Source organism: Lepidochelys olivacea (genome assembly GCF_965140295.1).
Source record: "Lepidochelys olivacea isolate rLepOli2 genome assembly, chromosome: 2".
Lineage (NCBI taxonomy): Eukaryota > Metazoa > Chordata > Testudines > Cheloniidae > Lepidochelys > Lepidochelys olivacea.
This window is the reverse complement of record NC_140412.1, coordinates 236,980,823-237,003,494: the sequence shown is the minus strand read 5'-3', so window position 1 is coordinate 237,003,494 and position 22,672 is coordinate 236,980,823. Positions and strand designations below refer to the sequence as shown.

Below are 22,672 nucleotides of genomic sequence, written 5' to 3'. Positions count from 1 at the left end.
ATGGCACTGTCAGAGGAGAAGCCAGGGAGGTTAATTCAGTGCAGCAGCCTCATCACTGGAGTTCCTGTGGAGCACCAAGTGGAAATGAAATCTCCCATCTTCTGCTCAGACCTTGAAAGGGGTTCAATACCACGAGTCCCTGTCCTCCCTTGTGTCTGTCATCCTTGAGGCAAAGCAGTCCGGGGTGGCACAGGGATGTGTAATTTACATCATCTTGCACCCGGAAGCATGAAGTCTGGGCCTGTGACTAATTCTACTCCATCAAATGAAACATGAACCATCACATTACTCTAATCATGTATACTGCACTCATCACTGTGGTATCTATGAACTTCACGAACGCCAGCTGCACCTTTATTGTCTTTGTGATTTGTTGTAGCTGAAATCACATGTGTGCACCTGGAGAGAAAAGGGGCTGCATTTTAAAAGCTGAAAAAAACCGGTTACCTACCTTTTGTAACTGTTATTCTTCGAGATGCATTGCTCATGTCAATTCCAAGCAGGTGTATGCGCTCTACGTGCATGATCGTCAGAAGGTTTTTCCCTAGTGGTACCAGCCAGGTCAGCTGTGGGGCCCCCTGGAGTGGCTCCTTCATGACTGTGCATATGGGTCCCGACCCGCTGCCTCTTCAGTTCCTTCTTGCTGGCTTCTCTGACCAGCAAGAGGGGAGGCGGGGGGGGGGGGGTCTTGGAATGGACATGAGCAACACATCTCGAAGAACAATAGTTACAAAAGGTAGGTAACCGTTTTTTCTTCTTCGAGTGATTGCTCATGTCAGTTCCAAGTAGGTGACTCCCAAGCAGTCCCCCGGAGGAGGGGTCGGAGTTCATCGAGTTGCAAACTGAAGCACTGCTCTACCAAACGTAGCATTGTCTCTAGCCTGCTGTGTGATGGCATAGTGCAACGGAAAGGTATGAATAGATGACCACGTTGCCCCCCTGCAGATGTCCTGAATGGGGACCTGTGCCAGGTACACTGCAGATGAAGCTTGTGCTCTCGTGGAGTGCACAGTCAGTGTCGGGGCTGGAATCTTTGCCAGGTTGTAGCACATCATGATACAGGCTGGGATCCAAGAAGAGATTCGTTGGAATGAGACTGGCAGTCCTTTCAGTCTCTCTGCAATGGCAATGAAGGGTTGTGTCGACTTCCTAAACGGCTTTGTCCACTCAATGTAAAAAGCCAGCACCTGTCTAACATCTAGGGAATGGAGCCTGCATTCCCTGTCATTAGCATGTGGCTTTGAGAAGAACACTGGTAAAAAGATGTCCTGATTTGGGTGAAATTGTGAAACAACCTTAGGGAGAAAAGCCAGGTGCAGCTGCAGTTGTACCTTGTCCTTATAAAACAACGTATAAGGGGGCTCAGACGTTAAAGCTTTGAGCTCCGAAGCTCTTCTGGCAAATGTTATAGCCACGAAAAACGCCACTTTCCAAGAGAGGTAAACCAGAGAACAAGATGCTAGAGATTCGAAAGGGGGCCCCATGAGCCTTGAGAGGACCAGGTTAAGGTCCCATGGAGGGACCAGTTGCTACACCTGGGGGTACAGTCTAGACCTTTAAGGAAATGTCCAACTATGGGGTTAGCAAATACCGGCCACCCCTCTGCGCCCAGGTGAAAAGCAGAAATAGCTGCCAGGTGCACCTTGATTGAAAAGACTGCCAGTCCTTGCTGCTTTAAGCAGAGTAAGTAGTCCAGTATGAAGGGGATTGAGGACTGCAGCAGAGGGGTGCCCTTCTGTGTGGACCAAATAGAAAACATTTTCCACTTGGCTAGATAAGTGGCATGACTGGAGGGCTTTCTACTGCCAAGGAGAGCCTCCCTAAACGAATTGGAGCACTGGAGCTCTAACAAATTTAGCCCTGGATTTTCCATGCAGTGAGGTGGAGAGGCTGCAGGCTGGGGGTGCTGAAGACAGCCATGGTCCTGCATGATGAGGTCTGGAATCATGAGCAAGGTCATGGGCGTGTCCATCAAGAGGTTCAACATTGTGGAGAACCAGTGTTGGCGGGGCCATGCCGGAGCTATGAGGATCAGTGAAGCCTTGTCCTGCCAGGCCTTGAGGAGGACCTTGTGGATGAGAGGGAACAGCGGGAATGCATACAGCAGGCGTCCCGTCCACGAGAGGAGAAACATGTCTGTGATGGAGCCGGTGCTATGATTCAGGAAGGAGCAGAACTGCTGGCACTTCCTGTTGCCTCGTGTCGTGAGGCAACTTCCTGTTGCCCCAGGTCTACCTGGGGAGATCCCCACCTCAGGAAGATTCGTGGCCGTGGAAAGATCTGCTGAGGCGATCAGCCAGTTAATTTTGTGCCCCTGGCAGATACAACGCCTCCAACTGTATCAAGTGGGCAATGCAAAAGTCCCACAACCTGAGGGCTTCCTGGCACAGGGGAGAGGAGCAAGCACCATCCTGTTTGTTTATATAAAACATCACTGTGGTGTTGATGGCAACACCAAAATACAATTGCTCTGAAGTTGGGCCTGAAACGTCTGGCAAGCTAGACACGCTGCCTGTAGCTCCCTGACGTTGATGTGTAGTGATACTTCCACTTGGGACCATAGGCCTTGAGTTCTGAGGTTGCCCAGGTTCGCTCCCCACCCCAGTGCTGATGCATCTGTAACTAGTGACAGCAACAGCTGAGGTTTGGAAAACCGTACTCCCACACAGACTGTCTGTGGATTGAGCCACCACTGGAGGGACTCGAGAGCCTGGGGAGAAAGCATGACCAGACTGTCCAGATGGTCCTGGTTTGGTCTATGTGCTTGGGCCAGCCACGCCTGGAGGGGACGGAGGCACAGCCTTGCATGCTGCACCACATAAGTGCATGCTGCTATACGCCTGAGTAATTTTAGGCAGTTTCTGGCCGCTGTGGTGGAAACCGGTGGAGACCTTGTATGATGGCGCTCATGGCTAGAAAACGAGACTCAGGAAGGAACGCCCTGGCCTGGGTGAAGTCCAGGAGGGCCCTGATGAATTCTGTTCTTTAAGTGGGAGCCAGAGTTGACTTCACCATGTTGAGGATGAGATTGAGGAACATCGTACGTACCAGGTTCATGTGTTCCTCCAGCTGGGCTCGGCAGCGGCCCTTGATGAGCCAATCGTCTAGGTACAGGAAAACTTGCACCTGATACTTTCAAATGAAGGCTACCACGACCGCCATGCACTTGGTGAACACCGAAGGTGCCGCCGATAAGCCGAAGGGGAGGACTGTGAACTGATAATATGTGCCGCTGACCACAAATTGCAGAAACCATCTCTGGAAAGGGATTATGGAGATGTGGAAGTACCCATCCTTCAAGTCGAGGGCAGCGTACCAGTCCCCCGGATCCAGAGAGGGAATGATGGTGGCCAGGGAGACCATGTGGAACTTCAATTTCTTCATGAATTTGTTGAGGTTTTGCAGGTCTAAAATGGGCCTGAGCCTACCTTTGGCCTTGGGGTTTAAGAAGTAATGGGAGTAGAATCCCCTGCCCTGAACTCCAGAGGAACCTCCTCTACCTCCCCACACCAGCTGTAGGAGCGTTTGCACCTCCTGCACTAGAAGTTGCTTGTGAGAAGGGTTCCTGAAGAGGGATGATGAGAGTGGGCGGGAGGGTGGAAAGGAGCAGAATTGGAGAGAATATCCCAATTCTTCCATGCTCAGGACCCAATGGTCTGAGGTTATTTAAGCCCAGGCACGGTAGAAATGGAATAGACAGTTCACAAAGGGAGGGGAAGGATCCAGGTATTGAACTGGTGCTCTGTCCTTGGGCGCATCTTAAAAGTTTGGCTTTGAGCCCGAGGGCTGCTTAGCCGAGCCCTGCCCTGGGCCGAAGGAGATGGGAGGCCTGAGATGAGCACCTCCTATTACTTCTGTCCCTCTTCCTACTGTAGTCCTGTCTAGGAGGGGCAGGATAGAATTGTTGGGCAGCCTGGGGTTTAAATATCTTTCTTTGTGGGGCTGGTGCATACAGCCCCAAAGACTTGAGCGTCGCTCGCGAGTCCTTAAGATTATGCAGCCTTGAGTTTGTCTGCTCCACAAAGAGGCCAGAGCAGTCAAAGAGCAGGTCCTGAATTGTGTTCTGGACCTCATGCGGCAGCCTGAGACCGGTAGCCAAGAGCTGCTTTTCATAGCTATGATCGTGCCCAGAGTGCAGGTAGCTGAGTCAGCTGAGTCCAGGGTGGCCTGAAGAGAGGTCCTGGCGACCACCTTTTCCTCCTCCAGCACCGCCCCAAACTCCAAGCGGGAGCCTGCTGGGAGCAATTCCTGGAATTTGGCTGGAGAGCCCCAGGAATTATAAGCATAGTGGCTCAGGACCGCTTGCTGATTCACTATGTGAAGCTGGAGCCCCCAGTGGAGTAGTCTTTCCGACCGAAGAGGTCCAGCTATTTAGCATCCTTGGACTTGGGGGTAGGCCCTGGCTGCCCCGGCACTCTTTGTGGTTTGCCGCCTCCACCAGCAGGGTCCCGGGCTGGGGAGGAGGAGTGAAGAGGTGCTTGTACCCCTTGGAAGGCACGGAGTGTTTGCACTCTATGCCCTTGGCTGTTGGCAGGATAGAGGCAGGCGTGTGCCACAGCACCTTGGTGCTATTCTGTATGGCTTTGATGAGGGGCCGAGCCACCCTCCAGGGTCCATCAGGGGCCAGAATATCCACCATGGGATCTGTATCCTCAGGGACCTCCTCTGCCTGCAAGTTCAGGTTCTGGGCCACCCTCCTGAACAGGTCTTGATGGGCCCTGGTGTCCATAAAGGCCAGAGTGGTGGAGGTGCCTGCTACCGCCTCATCCAGGGAGGATAAGGATGATGCCCTCAGAGGCACGGGGTCTTCTTGCCCCTCTGGATCACGGGGTTCCCCTTGTGCTGCTTGAGAGGTGCAGGAAATGGCGGCAGCTGCTTTGGTGCCGGTGCTTGTACTGGTGCTGATGTCCTCATCAGCCTGGGCTTGTGCATCCCTACCCCCAGGAGGCTCCTGTGCTACAGAGGTGGCTGATGGTGGGATTTGCGCCTCCGATGTCACCGACAGGGACCTGGACTCCGGGCCCTGGACTTGCTGGTAGGCCCATGGTGTCCAGAAGGGCCACTGCGTCTGTCCCTGCCAGTGTGGAGGCCGGGACATTACAGGCCCTGGCCACCCTTCGTTTTGCCTAGGGCGGTGCTGGAACCAGTGCCGGGAGCAGTGCCGGCTCTGCCAGGAAGGATAAGAGTCGGCCTCCGACTCTGAGGAGAAGTCCGAATCTGACCATGGTGATGCAGATCGAGACGGTGCCGGGGATCAGTGCTGTGGTGAAGGCGATCGGCGTCGTATCATAGTGGGCTTGCCCGTATGCTGGACCGGCGTCGGCGCCAACGATGTTGCTGGTTCCGGTGCCGGAGCCTGAGCCGGTGCCTGCACACCTGCCGGTGGAATGGGAAACCGTGCCATCATAGCGGTCAACTCCCTGCCCGCCTCAAATGTGTCCGGTGTGGGGGGAGCATCCAAGTCCTCCTCCAGATCTTCCCGCCCTGGGGAGTCCACTGTGACTGGACTCAACGGATCTCCCTGAGAGGCCAGAGTCAATGGCTCTGGTCTAGGCAGACCCGAGGCCGGGTGTCCCGACATGGGATGCACAGCATTGGTGCCTGCCTGCTCCGCTCCCCCTTTTTCTTGTGCGGCACCAGCGACTTCAAGTGGTGCTTCACACTAGCGACAGTCCTCGGTGCCGAGAAATGGCGGTGCCATGGCCCTTTGGATGAGACCTTCCTCGGTGCTGAGGCTTCCCATACCGAGGCCGGCAAGTTGTGCACCGAAGCGCTCGGTTGGACGCCACATGGGGCAGTTGGGGTTGAAGAGCTGACTCCATGAGAAGGAGCTTTAAGAGAAAGTCCTGCTCCTTCTTAGTTCTGGGCTTAAAACCCCCGCAGGTTTTACACCTGTTGGACTGGTATCCCTCTCCGAGACACTTTAGACAGGAATCGTGTGGGTCTCCCTTCAGCATGGGCTTCAGGAAGGACCCGCACAGCTTGAAGCCCTGAGACCGAGGCATGCCCCGGTCCCAGGGATGGGAACAAAGTAGCGTGTGGGGGGGTAACCCTCAACTAAAACTTAACTAACTACTACACTTATCACTAACTATAACTTTATCACTAACTAAAACTTTCAAACTGTTTACAGGGAGAAAAGGAGAGTCCACTAGGGAGTTGTTTGCTAACGCAGGGGAGGAGCTGCTCCAACAACCATCACTGGTGGTAAGAAGGAACTGAAGATGTGGCGGGTCAGCAGGGACCTATATACACGGCCATGAAGGTGCAACTCCAGGGGACCCCGCCAACCCGACGGGTACCGCTAAGAAAAAACCTTCAGACGATCATGCTCAGTAGGACACACACCTACTTGGAATTTACATGAGCAAGCACTCGAAGAAGAACAATAAATATTAATTCTACTCCAGCATAACATAAGAAAAGAGCTGGTGTCTTACTCTAAAATAAGAAGCGACCGTCTGTGTTTTCATACTGGTCGTCTCTCTTGGATGGGGTGCAGTATCTTCATTTTCATTCTATACAGATCAAGAAAGAAAATGACACTTCTTATCTTGACAGAGCCTGAGTTTATTTTGCAACATTCCAACAAAGTGCCCTTTAAAAGAACACCACTTATAAAAAGAAATATGTATTCTAAACTACAAAGGCTATTGAATAATCACTAGCAAAATCAGAATTGTTGCACAAGTACATTACACTACTTGTCACACACACACACACACCTCGAGGACACAGTTTGATAACTGAACATCCAGGTAACTGTCACAAATAATGTGATAAGAGGAGACCATTTTTTTTTTATATCAAGGACTGCTGATGTCTTGAACATAATTTCAGCATTACTGTTATTTTGGTTATTCTCTACAGAACATGACCATACGCCACACAAATTAGATAAAATATTTTTAATTTCTCCTTTTAACTGTGATAGGAAAGTTAAGGAAATATTTTTTTCTGAAGTAGTTATAAAACTATAGTCAGAAAGAAGGGAAATTATAGGTTTTTACCTCACGGAAGGAATACGAATTGCACAACACAAAGATATCCAGCTAAACAGAAAAGAAAATAGGAGAGGGAAAAAAACCAAGGAAGGGGTTACTTGCTTACTTTCAGTAGCAATAACAACATTGCCTTTGTCTACTTTAAATGAGGATTCAAAACACTGCCATGAAATTAGGTTTCTTACCTTAGTACGGCTGATTGATTTTTGCGGGGTCCACATCTGGTAGTTTATTACACTTTTGCTTTTGGTATGTGCCAAGTTACCTAAGGAAAGATAAGAGAAGACAACCTTCTAAAAACTCTTATATTTCAATGACACTAAAAAAACACATTATCCAAGTACTTGGTGTTACATCTATATAAACCCTTGGCTCCTACATGTCTCTTTATTTCCCTCCTAGCCTTTGGGAATGAACTTTGAGAAAGCCACAACCACTCTGAGGAGATTAAACAGGGGCTCTATATTTCTTACTCTGCACTTACATGACCTGCCAAAGCAAACACAAAACAAAACATATCTGCCCCAAACCAGGAAGCCACCCACTACAGCCCTGATGCTCATAAGCCCCCTTCAGACTGCCCTAGCAGATAAAGTTGCCTTAGAGTAGGTGCAAATGTAATTTACATCCCTTTTAAGGCACTTTTCCACTGCCAGAATGGTGCAAAGGGGACTTAGTGTAAATGGAAACCAGTCCCTCTGGATCAAGCAAAATTCCCATTATGACTTCCAGGACTGGCTGTATTACAACAGTTTAAGCAGACACGGATCTTCTAAAGGAATATGGAAACACCTTATGAACTTCTATCAACACAAAAGTGCAATTGCTAAAATCCAACCATTCTAGCAACCTGACATTGCTTTAGTTTCCAAAATGCTCTTACTGGAGTCTCTGCATTGTACAAATTGTGCTCAGGTACTACAAAACCTGGGTAGGCAGATACAATCATAATTCACTACTGGCTAGTGTGTCAATGGTTCATGGATTATGTGACCATATGAAGTACTGAAGACCCCTTGACCTAACAGAATGTCAAAAGATCTTTTTATTCTCCTATTTTTTTTTTAAATTTCTCTCACTTTAAAAAATGGACCCACGATCCATATTTTAATAACTTTTATATCCTGACAAAAGCCAAGGACAAAAACATTCAGAGATAAGTCTGCCAGATCCCAATCCTTCAAAGTTGTGCTTACGACTGTCAGTCTCTGAACAGTGTGTAGTCTTAAGGTCAATGGGCCCAGTTCTGCTCCCAGATACAGAGAAGCAACAGGAGTTGACTCCAGAGGAGTTGCACTTTTGCACTTCAGTGGGTTCTAATGCCAGGATAAAATTGCATAAGAAGGATGTGTCATAATGAACTCTGAATTGTCCTGCTTCTATTGACTTCAAATAGAACTGACTTGCTGTTCTTAAACAGGCAAAATTCCTTCTGTAATCAATAGGAGTTTTGCCTAAGAAAAGACTTCAGGTTACTGTAAGATGATATGATAAAATTTAGAGCATTATCTGTTAGACCTTCTCTACTATTCAGTCTAGCTCTCCTGTTCTACTATAAATACAGCTCCCATATGATTGTACAGGTAACTGCAGGAGAAGAAAAATACATATTTTCTGGCACAGGTGCAATGAAGCATATGCAACAAAATGTAAAAATATATCCTATTTAAAAATGACAGAATATACTCAGATCATTAGTTCCATGGCACAGTAAAAAGAGATGACACAAGATGATATTGGGTTTCTAAACTCTAATTTTGGAGAAACTTATGCATTCTGTTTAGTTTCTAGCATTGGATGAAAGCCACCAAAGCTGTGTAATATCATATGAGAGCCAGACAAAAACCAGGAGTGGTCAGTACTGCGGGGTTAGGTATCTGGATTAGAAAGATCTGCCACAATTACTGGTACATTACCTGTTTTGGTAAGAGGATGGGTGACCAGCTGTCGAGTCAGATTGTTTTCTGATGATCGCAACAGCAGCACTATGTCAGCTGGCAAGGTATTTCTGTTTTTGGCTAAGAATCCACTTGCATTATAAAGAACCTGTTTAAAAAGTGCATTTATAGTTACGCAGCTTTTCTTTGTGTATCAGATGCTGCTTACTACTGTAGCTTTGGGACTTTCAGAATGGTAGGCAGATTGTAAGTACTCTAAAATGTGGCCTGTAATATGTCAACAGAGATAATAGTTTTTCAGTCATAAGGGGCAGTAATTCAGCCTTCTCTTTTGGCCACTGCTAGCTTTAATTTTTAATAGGTAGAGACATTAAGATGATAATCATGACAGAAAAATGTGAAGATGGTAACTAATCCCTGCAGATGTCATCAGACATTTGTTCTTCACAGTGCACAGGTATTCGCAGTACACTTAAATCTCTTCTGAGAGATCTATGTCTCCACAACAGGGGAGATTTCCAAAGGCACAAGGGTCAGTTAAGTGCCCGGTTCTCATTGAAAAAAAACCAATGAGAACTATGCATCGAACTCCAAGTTGTCTCTGAGAATCTCCCCCAACATTGATAAATCAACAACAAATATGTTTACGTTCTCTTACCTTTCCTGCATAATGGTAAATCCCAAAGGTTAGGTCTACTCTTTTGGGTCTCCAAAAGTATTTTGACTTCAAGTTATCTTCGAATTTTTCTGTAAGCAGATACACAGTTTGTCTTATTGGAGTAATTGTACAAAAATAGCAATGAGTTCACAGCAGTTTGGATCAGGACTCAAGTAAGGAAACTAAACTGGCTTTTCAGGCAAATGCAGAAACAGACTCACATTTTTTAAAGAGAAGGAGAAGGACCATCAGGATGGTCGTATGGTTAAGGCACTGGACAAGGACTCAGCAGTTGTTGCTTCAATTATTGGCTTTGCTACAGACTTCCTGTGTGACCTCGGACAAATCACTTAATCCCTCTTTGTTTTACTTCCCCATTTGTAAAATGAGGATAATAATCCTTTCTACTTGACAGGGGTGTTGCGAGGATAAATTAATTGATGGTTTTGGAGGCACTCAGTGATGGGGATTATATAAGTACCAGGTTAGACAAAGAGCTCATATTACAGCTGTTGTTTGGCTATAAAAAACACATGGCAGTATTTTCGGCTGTTTTGTTTTGTGATGATCTGAGATCACCCATAACCCTGATTCTGCTGTTTATATATGTGGATTATGACTGAAGTAAGGGTTTGCCTACTCTGAAACCAGAACCAAACTCACTAAATCAGTTGTAACTCACATCTTGAGTTATTTCCATGCAAGTTTGTGTGTAGACATTCTTTTTCCAAAATAAGAGTGTCCACACACGGACTTGCACTGAAACAGTAAAGGTGTAAATTACAACCAGTTTAGGGATTTTGGTTCCAGTTTGTATGTAGACAAGCCCTGACACGTATTTGCTTTGTTTTAACATTAGACAGTTTCTGTGCCTTTGTGCCAGATTCATAGCCATTACCTTATAGAGTTAGAACTTCTTGACAAGAGATGGGTCAGACCAAAGCCCCAGATCCAAACACCTCTTTAATCATAAGAAAGGGGTATTTGCATTCTGATCCTTGATCTGGACCCAAACTGGTCCTTATCTCCAAAACCTTGGATCCGAACATTCCTGATTGGTGGAGTGTTCGAAATCTGGACCCATCTCTTGTGGCTCAGGCCCATCTCGCTGCTTTTCATAAGAAGAAATATTAATTTCAAAGCTGGATCCAGTTCCCCTCTCCCTGAAATTTAGGTGGGAAGCTGAAAGATGTTCACACTGAAAACATAGCTAACGAGCATAAAAATACACTTTAAACAGAACTTTAAAATTTACACCTCCTAAGACTCTCTGAAGTATAACATACCTACCTACAAGTGTCCGATCAGTTGCTCGCGGGAATCGACTTTCCTCATCAAGGAGAGACAATAAGCCCATTGGTTTCTGGAGGAACATATCTAAGAGAGGCCTGTTGTCCTCGTATTCTATAACTCTTGCATCAACACCTTCATATAGGTATTCATTCTGTAACAAGTGATAATATGCACGTTTCACCCACAAACACAGAGAAGTTTCAGAATATGATTCACAAACTGACAGCTGAGCAGAATCATAATCACTTAGAATAAACAATACCCAAGGGGCGAATGCATCCGTGTTTTGTAAGAAAGAATGTCACTTTGAATGTTGTAACACACGGCAATGCTATAAGCTTTAATCTTACGTGCCTTTATGTTTTGTGTGTTTTGTAAAATCATATGCTTTCCATGTACACACAAGAACAAATAAACATAAACAAAGTCAAAGGGCTCAAGCTACCGTGTTTGAGAGAAAGATAGAGAGTTTAGTGTCCTTCCACCGTTCACTTCACTAGGCTGTATTGTAATCAAATTGTTCTGAAGTCATTTGGCGGCTTCATTTATATTCCTCCATTGCTTCATTATTCAGACCTATTGCCAGTACAATGGCTGAGATTTGCAAAAACGACTAGTCATTTTGAGTGTCTGTTTTTGGGGCCCCAACTTGAGACACCTTAAAGGGACCTGATTTTGGGAAGGCTGGAGCTCAGCACTTTCTGAAAATCAAAGTCCTATAAGGTGTCTCAAATTGGGCCCCCGTAACCACTTTTGAAAATCTAGGCCAGTGTATTCAATATGGTTAAAAAAAAATCTACTTTCTATGCTCAGGAATACAGAGACTTCAGGCTTCTCAAGGTGATAAGAAAACCTACTAAGCAAACTCCGCAAACATATCATGCCCTCAGCATTCGTAGTGGCCTTTCTTTTGTTTTTAAGGGCTTTTTTTTTAACCCAGGGAAAAGTAGCCAGATTTTTCTTTAATTCTCTTGCAGTCAGTTCCCTAAATCCACAAAACAGTTATTTAAGCCTCCTGATTCTCTTCACAAACCATTTTTTAATCGAAAGAACAAAATCCTTTTCAGTTACTTTTAGTTTTACCATGACAGTTTTGTCTTAATAAGTGATGTCACCAATCCAGTGTTGCCTGTTTTCATTGCAAATACAGTGTCCTAGGGACTACACTGCTTCCTGAGAGGTGGATAACATTCAACAGTTGAAGTCCCCTATAACTAAGCAGGAAGGACTTCCAAACCCATGAAGATCTCCCTCTGTATATAATTCACCTTAGTCTGAAAGAGGTGGGGAATGAAGAAGGCAACACAGAGCATATTTTGGAAAGCATTTCATCACCACGTATTGCATTACAAGAAAATCATGTCCTGAGACCTCTGATGACCTCACCTCTCAGTCAGATGGAACCAAAAGTATAATCAACAAAATCAGAAATGCTGACCTGACAAATAAAACCCAGATAAATATCTGCAAATCCATCTGAAAGAGAATACAGAATGCCTGCTACAACCATACTTTTGGCCAGTTTTACTTAATTTCTTCTGGCTTCCTAGACTTTTGGGCTTGATTGTGACTCAGACCACATGCCCGCACAAGGAAATAAGATGTGAATCCCTAATACAGCTCTGTGTGGGACAGTCATATCTTAGGACCCAGAACATGAGATTAAGCCCTTTTTACTTCTGCCCAGGGGCAGGTGGGTGGAGAGCAGTGGGAATATATGGAGTCTTGGCTTCATCCCCTCACTCATTGGCCTGAGTCATGGGGCCAGCACAGGAGAGGAGCATAACCAGATACCAGTGGTACAGGCTAGCAGTGAATTACTATACCTTCAGTAGCAAGGAGGCAGCAGAGGAGGAATTGTGACTCAGAGGTATGTTTAGGAGTCACAATGTCTCCCAAGGATAATCCTGGTGTGGGGCAATATACACACCAATAAAAATATAAGAAAAGCCATACAGGGTTAGACCAATGGTCCATCTACCCAGTCCATCTTCCGTCAGTGGTCAACGCCAGAAGCTTCAGAGAGCATGAACAGAACAAGGCGGTTATTGAGTGACCTGATGTCCAGTCCCAGCTTCTGGCAGTGAGAGGTTTAGGGGTACCCAGACAATGGGATTGCATCCCTGACCATCTTGGCTAATTGCCATTGATGGACCTATCCTCCAGGAACTTATCTAATTCTTTTTTGGACCCAGTTATACTTTTGACCTTTATAACATCCCCTGGCAATGAGTTCCATGGGTTGACTGTGTGTTGTTTGAAGAATTACTTTCTTATGTTTGTTTTAAACCTGCTGCATATTAATTTCATTGGGTGACCCCTGGTTCTTGTGTTATGTGAAGGGGTAAATAACACTTCCTTATTCACTTTCTCCTCACCAGTTATGATTTTATAGACCTCTATTATATCCCTCAGTCATCTCTTTTCTAAGCTGAACAATCCTAGTCTTTGAATGTCTCCTGATATGGAGGCTGTTCCATACCCCTAATAATTTTTGTTGCCCTTCTCTGTACTTTTCCCAAATTTAACGTATCTTTTGTGACCAGAACTGCAAGCTGTATTCAAGGTGCGAGCATATCAGGATTTAAATAGTGGCATTATGCTATTTTCTGTCTTATTATCTATCCCTGTCCTAATAGTTCCCAACATTCTGTTTGCTTTTTTGACTGCCGCTGCATATTGAGCAGATGTTTTGAGAGAACTATCCGCAATGACTAAAAGACGTCTTCCTTGCGTGGCAACAGCTAATTTAGACTCCATCATTTTGTATGTATAGTTGGAATTATGTTTTCCAATATGCATTGCTTTGCCCTTATCAAATGTGAATTTCATTTGCCATTTTGTTGGCCAGTCACCTGGTTTTGTAAGATCCCTTTGTAACTCTTCCCAGCCAGCTTTGGACTTACCTGTTTTGAGTAATTTTGTATTGTAGGCCAACTTTGTCACCTCGCTGTTTACCTCTTTTTCCAGCTCATTTATGAATACGTTGAACAGCACTGGCCTCAGTATAAATCCTTGGGAGACCTTGCTATTTACCATTCTGAACTGTGAAAGCTGTTTATTCCTACCCTTTGTTTCCTACCTTTTAACCAGTTACTGATCCAGGAGAGGACCTTCCCTCTTATCCCATGACTCCTTACTTTGCTGAAGTACCTTTGGTGAGGGACCTTGTCAAGAGCTTTCTGAAAGTGAAAGTACACTATATCCACTGGATCACCCTTGTCCACATGTTTGTTGAAACACTCCAAGATTATACAAGTAGATTGGTGAAGCATGATTTCCATTTAGACAAGTCATGCTGACTCTTCCCCACCATATTGTGTTCATGAATATGTCTGATAATTCTGTTCTTTGCTATAGTTTCAACAAATTTGCCTGGCAGTGAAGTTAGGCATACTGGCCTGCAATTGCCAGGATCAGCTCTAGGGTCTTTTTAAAAAATCAGCATTACATTAGCTATCCTCCAGTCATCTGGTACAGACTATGATTTAAACAATAGGTTACATACCACAGTTAGTAGTTCTGCAATTTCATATTTGAGTTTCTTCAGAACTGTTGAGTAAATACCATCTGGTCTTGGTGACTTATGACTGTTTAATATATCAGTCTGTTCCAAAACCTCCTCCGCTGAAACCTCAATCTGGGACAGTTCCCCAGATTTGTCACCTAAAAAGAATGGCTCAGGTATGGGAATTGCCCTCACATCCTTTGCAGTGCAGACTGATTCAGATAATTAATTTAGTTTTCTGCAATAGCCCCATCTTCCTTAAGTGTGCTCTTGTAGCACCTTGATTGTCCAGTGGCCCCACCAACTGTTTGGCATGCTTCCTGCTTCTGATGTTCTAAGGAAAATTTTTGCTATTAGTTTTTGTGTCTTTTGCTAGTGTGGCAAGGCACTCCCTTTGCTTTGTCAGCATCAGTGTTTCTCTCTTTGGGGGTGGGGGTCTGGAGTAAATCAGTCCAACTCTGAAGGTTTTTAATGATTTGCTCTGGTTAATGTTTTCAGTATTTACAAGGTGGGCCTCAGAGTAGGCCTGACTACTTCTCTTAATCAAAAAACCAAACTCAAAACACAAAAGAAATATATTTCCCTTTCCTCTCTCCTGGGTGTTGCCTCATTATGCTGGTTTCTGGTTGCCAGTCCTTCCCCAAACATAAGTTAACCTGACTGTTTCCTCTCAAGGGGAGAAAGCAGCCTTCCACCTAGGGAAGCCTTTTCTCCCTGCTGCCCCTAACCCTGCTGCAGCTTGTTTCTCATCCCTCCTTCCTCTCTCTCTCTCTCTCCCCCCAGAAGAGAGGTTTTTAAAGGTCACCAGCAGCCTTATTCCTCATTTTATGTAGTTCCCCCTTTTAAAGTTAAATTCTAGTGTGGTGGGTTTCTTTGGTATTTTCCCCCCCTACAAGGTGGCTAAATTTAATTACATTATGGTCATCATTAATGAGTGGTTCAGCTATATTCACCTCTTGGACCAGATCCTCTATGCCACTTAGGACTAAATCAAGAATTGCCTCTCCCCTTGTGGCTTCCAGGAGTAGCTGCCCCAAGAAACACTCATTAATGGTGTCTAGAAATTTTATCTCTGTGCCCCATCCTGAGGGGATAGTTGAAATTCCTTACCATTATTGGGATTTTTGTTTTTGCAGCCTCTCTACTGTCCCATAGAATTTAACAATCGCTCTCACCAGGTGGTCTGTAGTACATTCTTACTGCTATACTGTTGTTGTTCAAGCATGGAATTTCTATCCATAGGGATTCTATGGTACAGTTTGATTCATTTAAAATTTTTACTACATTTGACTCTATGCTTTGTTTTACACATAATGCCACTCCCCCACAAGCATGACCTATTTCATCATTCCTATATATTTTGTATCTTGGTATTACTGATTACCATCATTCCACCAAATTTCTGTAATCTTTGATCAGGGCTGTAGTTGTCCCATGATTGAGATGTTAAGTTCAAGCACTAAGTGTTATCATGAAGGACACTTTTACTGTAAACAGTCTACATGTAAATAAATAATAATTATGATAATCTGCTTCTGTTAATTATGACAGTCAGAAAAAGGAGTAAATATTTCCATGACACTGATGCATCCTCAGACAAGCATTCCTGGGCAACATCTCCAATTATTAGTTTTTCTAAAACTCTAATGCTCATTAAAGGAGACAGTTTAACAACACTGGAAACTGAACTCTGATTTAAGTGTAAATGGAACTTCCATAGCTACACAGTATGAGAACAGCAGCACAAGCTTCCCTATTCTTCCTTCATATGCCTCAATCCTGACCTGGAAGGACCACATGGGCAGTTTAAGCCTTCATGATCATTCAGTTTTCTGCTTCTCTAGTAAGACTGCCAAATGGAGTGTCAATAAGTGCCAGTGGTTTTTGCGATGTCTACCAGGATAGGGAACAAATCCATTAAATCACTTCACATAGGCCAGTGAAAGATGTCAGAAAGAAAAAAACTTCCAGTCACTATGGAGCTGGGTTAGATTTAAACCAGTGACCTAACCCTGAAAGACTCTGTATTATCAGTCCCTTGTGCAATACTGCTCCCTTCCCCATGTTATTATGAAATATGAGACAGGAGAAAAAAACTAATAAGACAAGTATTATAAAGCCATAATGGAAGATTTTATTTGTATTAATTTTGAACATGCCATAAACAAGGCACTGAGTAGCTGCAGGAGGCTGCAATCCCCAGTGATGTTTCATAGTATCTGAATTCCCTAAAATAGTTTCTACCCATTGAGAGGATATCACACAATCCACAAGACAGTATTCACATAGATAGGATGTCACAAGGAATGACTGCACTACATTGGAGTATGTGGGCTCTTATTTTATGCTGTGTCCACTGTGATCAAAGCTAGGCAATATTACCCTCTGCAGATTTGCTGCACTTAAATCAATAGGGACAATATTGTTAAATGCAGTTCGTAATTTTGTTTTGTACTAATAGAAAACAACTGGGTCATGAAGTAATGCCACTTTGTTGATGTGATGATATGAAATCCCCTTGGTTTAAAGATTAATTTTAGGAACTTATTCAGAACCTGCCTTCTACCATCTTACTAAAGCAAAAGATGCAATTGTAAAGTTAAAAATAAATGTGAGCGACAAGGCGGGTAAGGTAATATCTTTTACTGGACCAACTTCTGTTGGTGAAAGCGTCAAGCTTTCAAGCTACACAGAGCTCTGCAGGCCTGAAGAAGAACTCTATGTAGCTTGAAAGCTTGGCTCTTTCCCCAAGAGAAGTTGGTCCAATAAAAAAAATTACCTCATCCACCTTGTCTCTCCAATATCCTGGGACCAACACAGCTACAACACCACTGCAAACAAAAATGAATGTCGCACATGCCTTATCCAAAAGCACATTAGGTTAGGGTCCTCCTGAACAATACATTTATCGTCTGTATTAGTGTGTATCAGATTCCACTGGCATGCTCATATAATGGGTCACAACGAGAAGGTCAGTCTTCTGAAATATACTGTGCCAAACATCACAATTCATATCTTTGCTAACACAATACAACCAGTGCTGAAATAACCAGAATTTATGGAGAAATGGAAAAGCTGTCCATCTGGCCATGACCACCTAGATCCCCGCTATGACGATTCCTATCATTCCTGCATGGAGAGGAAAGTCAGCTCCCTCCACTGTAGCGTCACTTCCCTGGACCACATAGACCCCTTTCTGCAGGGTCAAGTGAAAACATGCTTTGTCCCCCGCATAGTCCCGAGGTCCATGGAAATGCTGGCAGCTTGGGCCTGCCTCCAGGCAGGAGAAATGCCCTCTTTAGGGCACTTCTGTAGGCTGCTGTGGCTGTGTTTCGCTTCGCAAAGCACAGTGAAGGTTTGTGTTAAACAGTACGTTTTTATTCTCAACTTTACGTCTACCCAGAAGTACACAAACTAACTGCAGCAGGCAACTCTCTGCTCTAACAGGCATTCTGAGCCCAACACTGCTAGGTGAAGAGTGACCCTTCAGCCTCACTTTCCACCCTTACACAACAGAACAAGCTACTCCACACACAGGCTGGGGGGAAGCTCTGGCAGCACGCTGCCTTCAGCATCATGGAGTTAGAGACCAAGATGTTGGGCCAGAGACACAGTGTTTCTGGGTGGTTGGCCCTGCCTCCTGTCAATCCCCAGGACCTGCAGAGTTGAGGGGCAAGAGTTCATTGTGCATCTTGCAGGGTTTGTTCCCCTTGATTCAAGACAATTCTATGATTAGACCCTCACAAGGTTTCCCCTAACTTTTCCCCCCAGCCTCTACCTACCCCAGACCCAAAGGAATATCCTGACTTAAACACTGTGGGCCAAATTCATTCTTTATTGTTACCCCATTTATGTCAAAGGGATGGATTTCAATCCAGATTTCCTATTTCTCACCTGTAGATTAGAAAAATTCCTCTCTCGCAGTTGCCGTACAATTAGTCATGTGTAGAGATGGTGTGAACAGCTCCTGTCAGACTGAGTACCTCAGTCTGTGGATGTTCTGAACTAACACATTCCCTGTATCCTTGGCCACATCCCCTCTCTGGCCAGTGCTTTCAGCTTTTGGGGCTTTACTAACTGGATCCATGCTCCCCAACAGAGTAGCTTTGTAGACACCTTTTCTGCTGTGATCCTCTCACCCCTGGCTAGACTTTCTGCCGCCAGGATGACATGCATCTGGTGATCCACTGGCAGAATCCAGGAGTGAATCTGGCCCACTATTTGCAGAGAATTTGAAAAGATGTTCCTTAAAATGGAGTCAGCACTTATTCCAATCTTCATTCTTCCACTCAGGAACCCTGGGAAAGAGACGAGCCTTACACTGTGCCTGTAGGGTTAACAAATGGGGTCTGTTAGACCGGTGGGAAAAGTGAAGACCTTCCTTTCAGCCCCACATGGTTACTCACTGTATTTTCCACTGAATGCATCCGATGAAGTGAGCTGTAGTTCACGAAAGCTTATGCTGAAATAAATTGGTTAGTGTCTAAGGTGCCACTAGTACTCCTTTCCATTTAGGGACTGTTAGCTCAAGTGCTTGTGCTGCCCTCAATTTTCATGGCAGCTCATGGAAAGAGAATTAAGGTCTCATATAAGCAGGAATGGAACAAGCCACTTAAAGGAAGAATTAGATATGTACCTTATTTACATACAGTGCCACAGATGTGCAATAATATGTAAAAAAATATGGGTGGATACTTCCCTGTTATGAAGAGCTTACAATGCACATGGAGGAGGAGCTGCTGTTCAGATGGAAGTATATTTATATGTAATACCATTTTTAAGTTTTGAAAATTTATTTTAGAGCTCATTAAATGTGCCAGCGTGACAATGCTAAAAATGCTAAAAACCAAAGTCCATCTTTCTGTGCATGCATTTCCCTAGCTGAAAAATGGAGATAATGATACTTCCTTCCTTTAATGTCTAATGATGAAGAGCACTATATAAGAGCTACATATTATCAGTATGATCATCAGCCCTAGTTATTATCCCTAGAACTGGTTCAGCATAGGCAAAGGCAGCACAGACTATGCCAGAAATGTGCCACCTCCATCAGCGAAGGAATAATTTAGCCTTCCATGTTCATTCAGTTACTGGCTTCATTTCTCAGATTGCCAGAAAGCAAGCCACTTAAGTCAATCGTGTTGCTGGTTTTTGTTATGCAGACACTTATTCAGTGAGAACTGGACTAAGACCAACCCACTTGACCTAGGATGCCAAACCACAAAGAGATATGTTCAATTTCAACCACTTTGACCTGGTGTTGAGTTGATCAAATAATCTGGGGAAGAGGGAAGGACTCAGATTGACAAGGCTGCGCTCCTTTCTTTAGAAGAATGAAGACAGAAAAACTGTATTGTTTAATTTTGTATAACATGGTGATAAGTGTTATATGAAAACCTAAGATAGAAGGGAAATACTCCTACAGATGTGTATAGACCCAACCACCATTCAGTCCCTTTGTATTTTTCATTTGCAAATTGATAAATTTATTCCATTAATTATCTAGGATTATAATTTAAAAAGAAACCAAACACATGCACACAAAACCACTAAGGATTCACGGTCACAAAAACTATGCTATTCACATTTTACAAAAGATATGCTGGCACATTGCTTTATGGCAAAATTCAGTTGGCTGTTAGCATTCTGGAGGCTCGGAACTCAAAGGGTTGGAGGATTCAAAGTGCCCCTGATTACATTATTCCCCCCTTTTGAATATCTTGAATGAGAAATGAAAGTTGTAGAGCAGATGTGCCTATCATAGCTTAAATGTGTTTAGGAAATGTTACACAAATTATGGGAGTTCAATGTGCAAAACAAAGCAACACTATATACACAAAGGAAATCATAGACATTTATAAAGATTTACACATCCACATAGCTTTAGACTGAGGATTTTTTAATGGGAGACTGAATTTTCATGATTTGTAATAGCACTGAAGGCCACAGTTCAAATCTATAAAACTTTTAGCTTATGATACGTTCAACTGGAAATGAGAATAAAACACCTCACTTGCAACAAGAGAAGTCAATGCAATGCCCTCAGTTTCTGCTGGCAATAGTCTACTACTAAGCATAACTTCTACGGATCAGTATTGAAATCACATGTTACAGATTAAGACCTTTGACCATGCAAATCCTTACCCACGTGTAAAGTCAGCTGTGTACATAGGTGTAGATTTGGTGTCATACTGACCTATTTGTACAAGTTGTTGATTTGTACATGAACATAAACATTGAATTTCTGAACTTTTAATGACAGGGATGACCCAACACTCTCACAAATCTTGGGAGACAGGCCAGTCCTTGCCTACAGACAGCCCCCCAACCTAAAGCAAATACTCATCAGCAACCACATATCACACAACAGAACCACTAACCCAGGAACCTATCCTTGCAACAAAGCCCGTTGCCAACTGTGCCCACATATATATTCAGGGGACACCATCACAGGGCCTAACAACATCAGCCACAGTATCAGAGGCTCGTTCACCTGCACATCCACCAATGTGATATATGCCATCATGTGCCATCAATGCCCCTTTGCCATGTACATTGATCAAACTGGACAGTCTCTACGTAAAAGAATAAATGGACACAAATCAGATGTCAAGAATTATAACATTCATAAACCAGTCGGAGAACACTTAAATCTCTCTGGTCACGCGATTACAGACATGAAAATTGCTATATTACAACAAAAAAACTTCAAATCCAGACTCCAGCGAGAAACTGCTGAATTGGAATTCATTTGCAAATTGGATACAATTAACTTAGGCTTGAATAGAGACTGGGAATGGCTAAGTCATTATGCAAGGTAACCTACTTCCCCTTGTTTTTTCCTACCCCCCATCCCCCCCGACGTTCTTGTTAAACCCTGGATTTGTGCTGGAAATGGCCCACCTTGATTATCATACACATTGTAAGGAGAGTGGTCACTTTAGATAAGCTATTACCAGCAGGAGAGTGGGTTTGTGTGTGTGTGGGGGGGTGGGGGGTGTGGTGAGAAAACCTGGATTTGTGCTGGAAATGGCCCACCTTGATCATCATACACATTGTAAGGAGAGTGATCACTTTAGATACCAGCAGGAGAGTGGGGTAGGAGGAGGTATTTTTTCATGCTTTGTGTGTATATAAAAAGATCTTCTACACTTTCCACAGTATGCATCCGATGAAGTGAGCTGTAGCTCACGAAAGCTTATGCTCAAATAAATTGATTAGTTTCTAAGGTGCCACAAGTACTCCTTTTCTCTTTGTGAACTTTTAATTTTATTCATTAATGAATTTTAAAATGGTATTTTGCTTCTTCCTATGTAGAGGTATAAGCAACAGAACAATATTTTATACTTTTCTTTCTCCTTTTTGAATGCTGACTCCTGAAGAGAGAGATATCGTAAACTTCAGTTAACAATCAGAGGAGATCATATCAGTTCTAAACTTAGCAGATCCCCTACATTTAACATTCAAGATGCAGAACCACCTACTTTCTACATGATTGTTCTTGTGACACAGAACTGAAGCAATGTGCATGTCCCAAGCAGGGGAGAAGGGGATGTGTTATAATGCCCATTAATTATACTGTGAACTGTCCTTGAGCAACAGCCTTGCAATCAGTGACAACCTTCTACTGAGAGCACACTAGTCACTTCCTGGTTTTAAAATGATAGGGTTTGACGCCCAACTTTGCACTAATTTTTGCCTGTAGAATTAGTTATGCATCACTTCAGCAATAGCCCCAGCAACTACTTTGAATACCCTGCAAGATAATGTAATGAAGCTTGCTATAGTCTCAGGCCTGTTCTGATCCCTTTTTAAATGTGGAACACACAGAACCAGAAGGAAACTCACACACAAGCTTATTAAACTAAGTGATTACGCAAGAACATTTGAGTCAACTCATGCCTGGCGAGCAGTCTACATATAAAGATACCCAAAGGAAACTGAAGGCAGATTACACTTGAATAGAGTGGAGCCCAAAGCAAGGTAAGCACATTAAAGGTGAGTAGTAAAGAAGATGGAGAGAGAGAGACTGGGAACCTTTGTGTCTGCGCACACCCTGGGATGTGGATGTCTGTCAACAGCAAAGCCCTTTGTCCTATGGTGAACAGAATGATGGTTCAGTGCTAATTACAGAAGCATCTGTGTTCAATAGCTGAGGAGCATTGGCTGTGAAAATTCCGTGTTTGGTTACAAAATTTCTCTTCTCTTACGGCTTGTTTCTCACTAGATAGTTAACACAGATTAAGGTAGGATGTGAATTTAAAGTGCAGTAGTTTTTTCTGAATAACTCCATGTGTGGACACTCTTATTC

At 44.0% G+C, this 22,672-nt stretch overlaps 1 protein-coding gene across 2 annotated transcripts in view; it reads right to left on the bottom strand.

Moving 5' to 3' along the window:
* LOC311516646 (myosin-IIIa-like) overlaps positions 1-15,844 on the bottom strand; it is a 61,972-nt gene extending 46,128 nt beyond the window's left edge. Inside the window, exons 1-7 of one of the 2 annotated variants that reach the window (XM_084620945.1) lie at positions 14,362-15,844; positions 10,851-11,004; positions 9,561-9,649; positions 8,921-9,050; positions 7,190-7,269; positions 7,011-7,052; positions 6,441-6,518 (exon numbers count right to left, since the gene is read on the bottom strand). In XM_084620945.1, coding sequence (XP_084477071.1) covers positions 6,441-6,518; positions 7,011-7,052; positions 7,190-7,269; positions 8,921-9,050; positions 9,561-9,649; positions 10,851-10,935 — 504 coding nt within the window. In that variant the 5' untranslated portion in view covers positions 10,936-11,004; positions 14,362-15,844. Of the gene's footprint in view, positions 1-6,440; positions 6,519-7,010; positions 7,053-7,189; positions 7,270-8,920; positions 9,051-9,560; positions 9,650-10,850; positions 11,241-14,361 lie in introns of those variants that run through there. The other variant, XM_084620944.1, reaches the window with a different exon arrangement.
* Between the last annotated feature and the right edge of the window lie 6,828 nt (positions 15,845-22,672).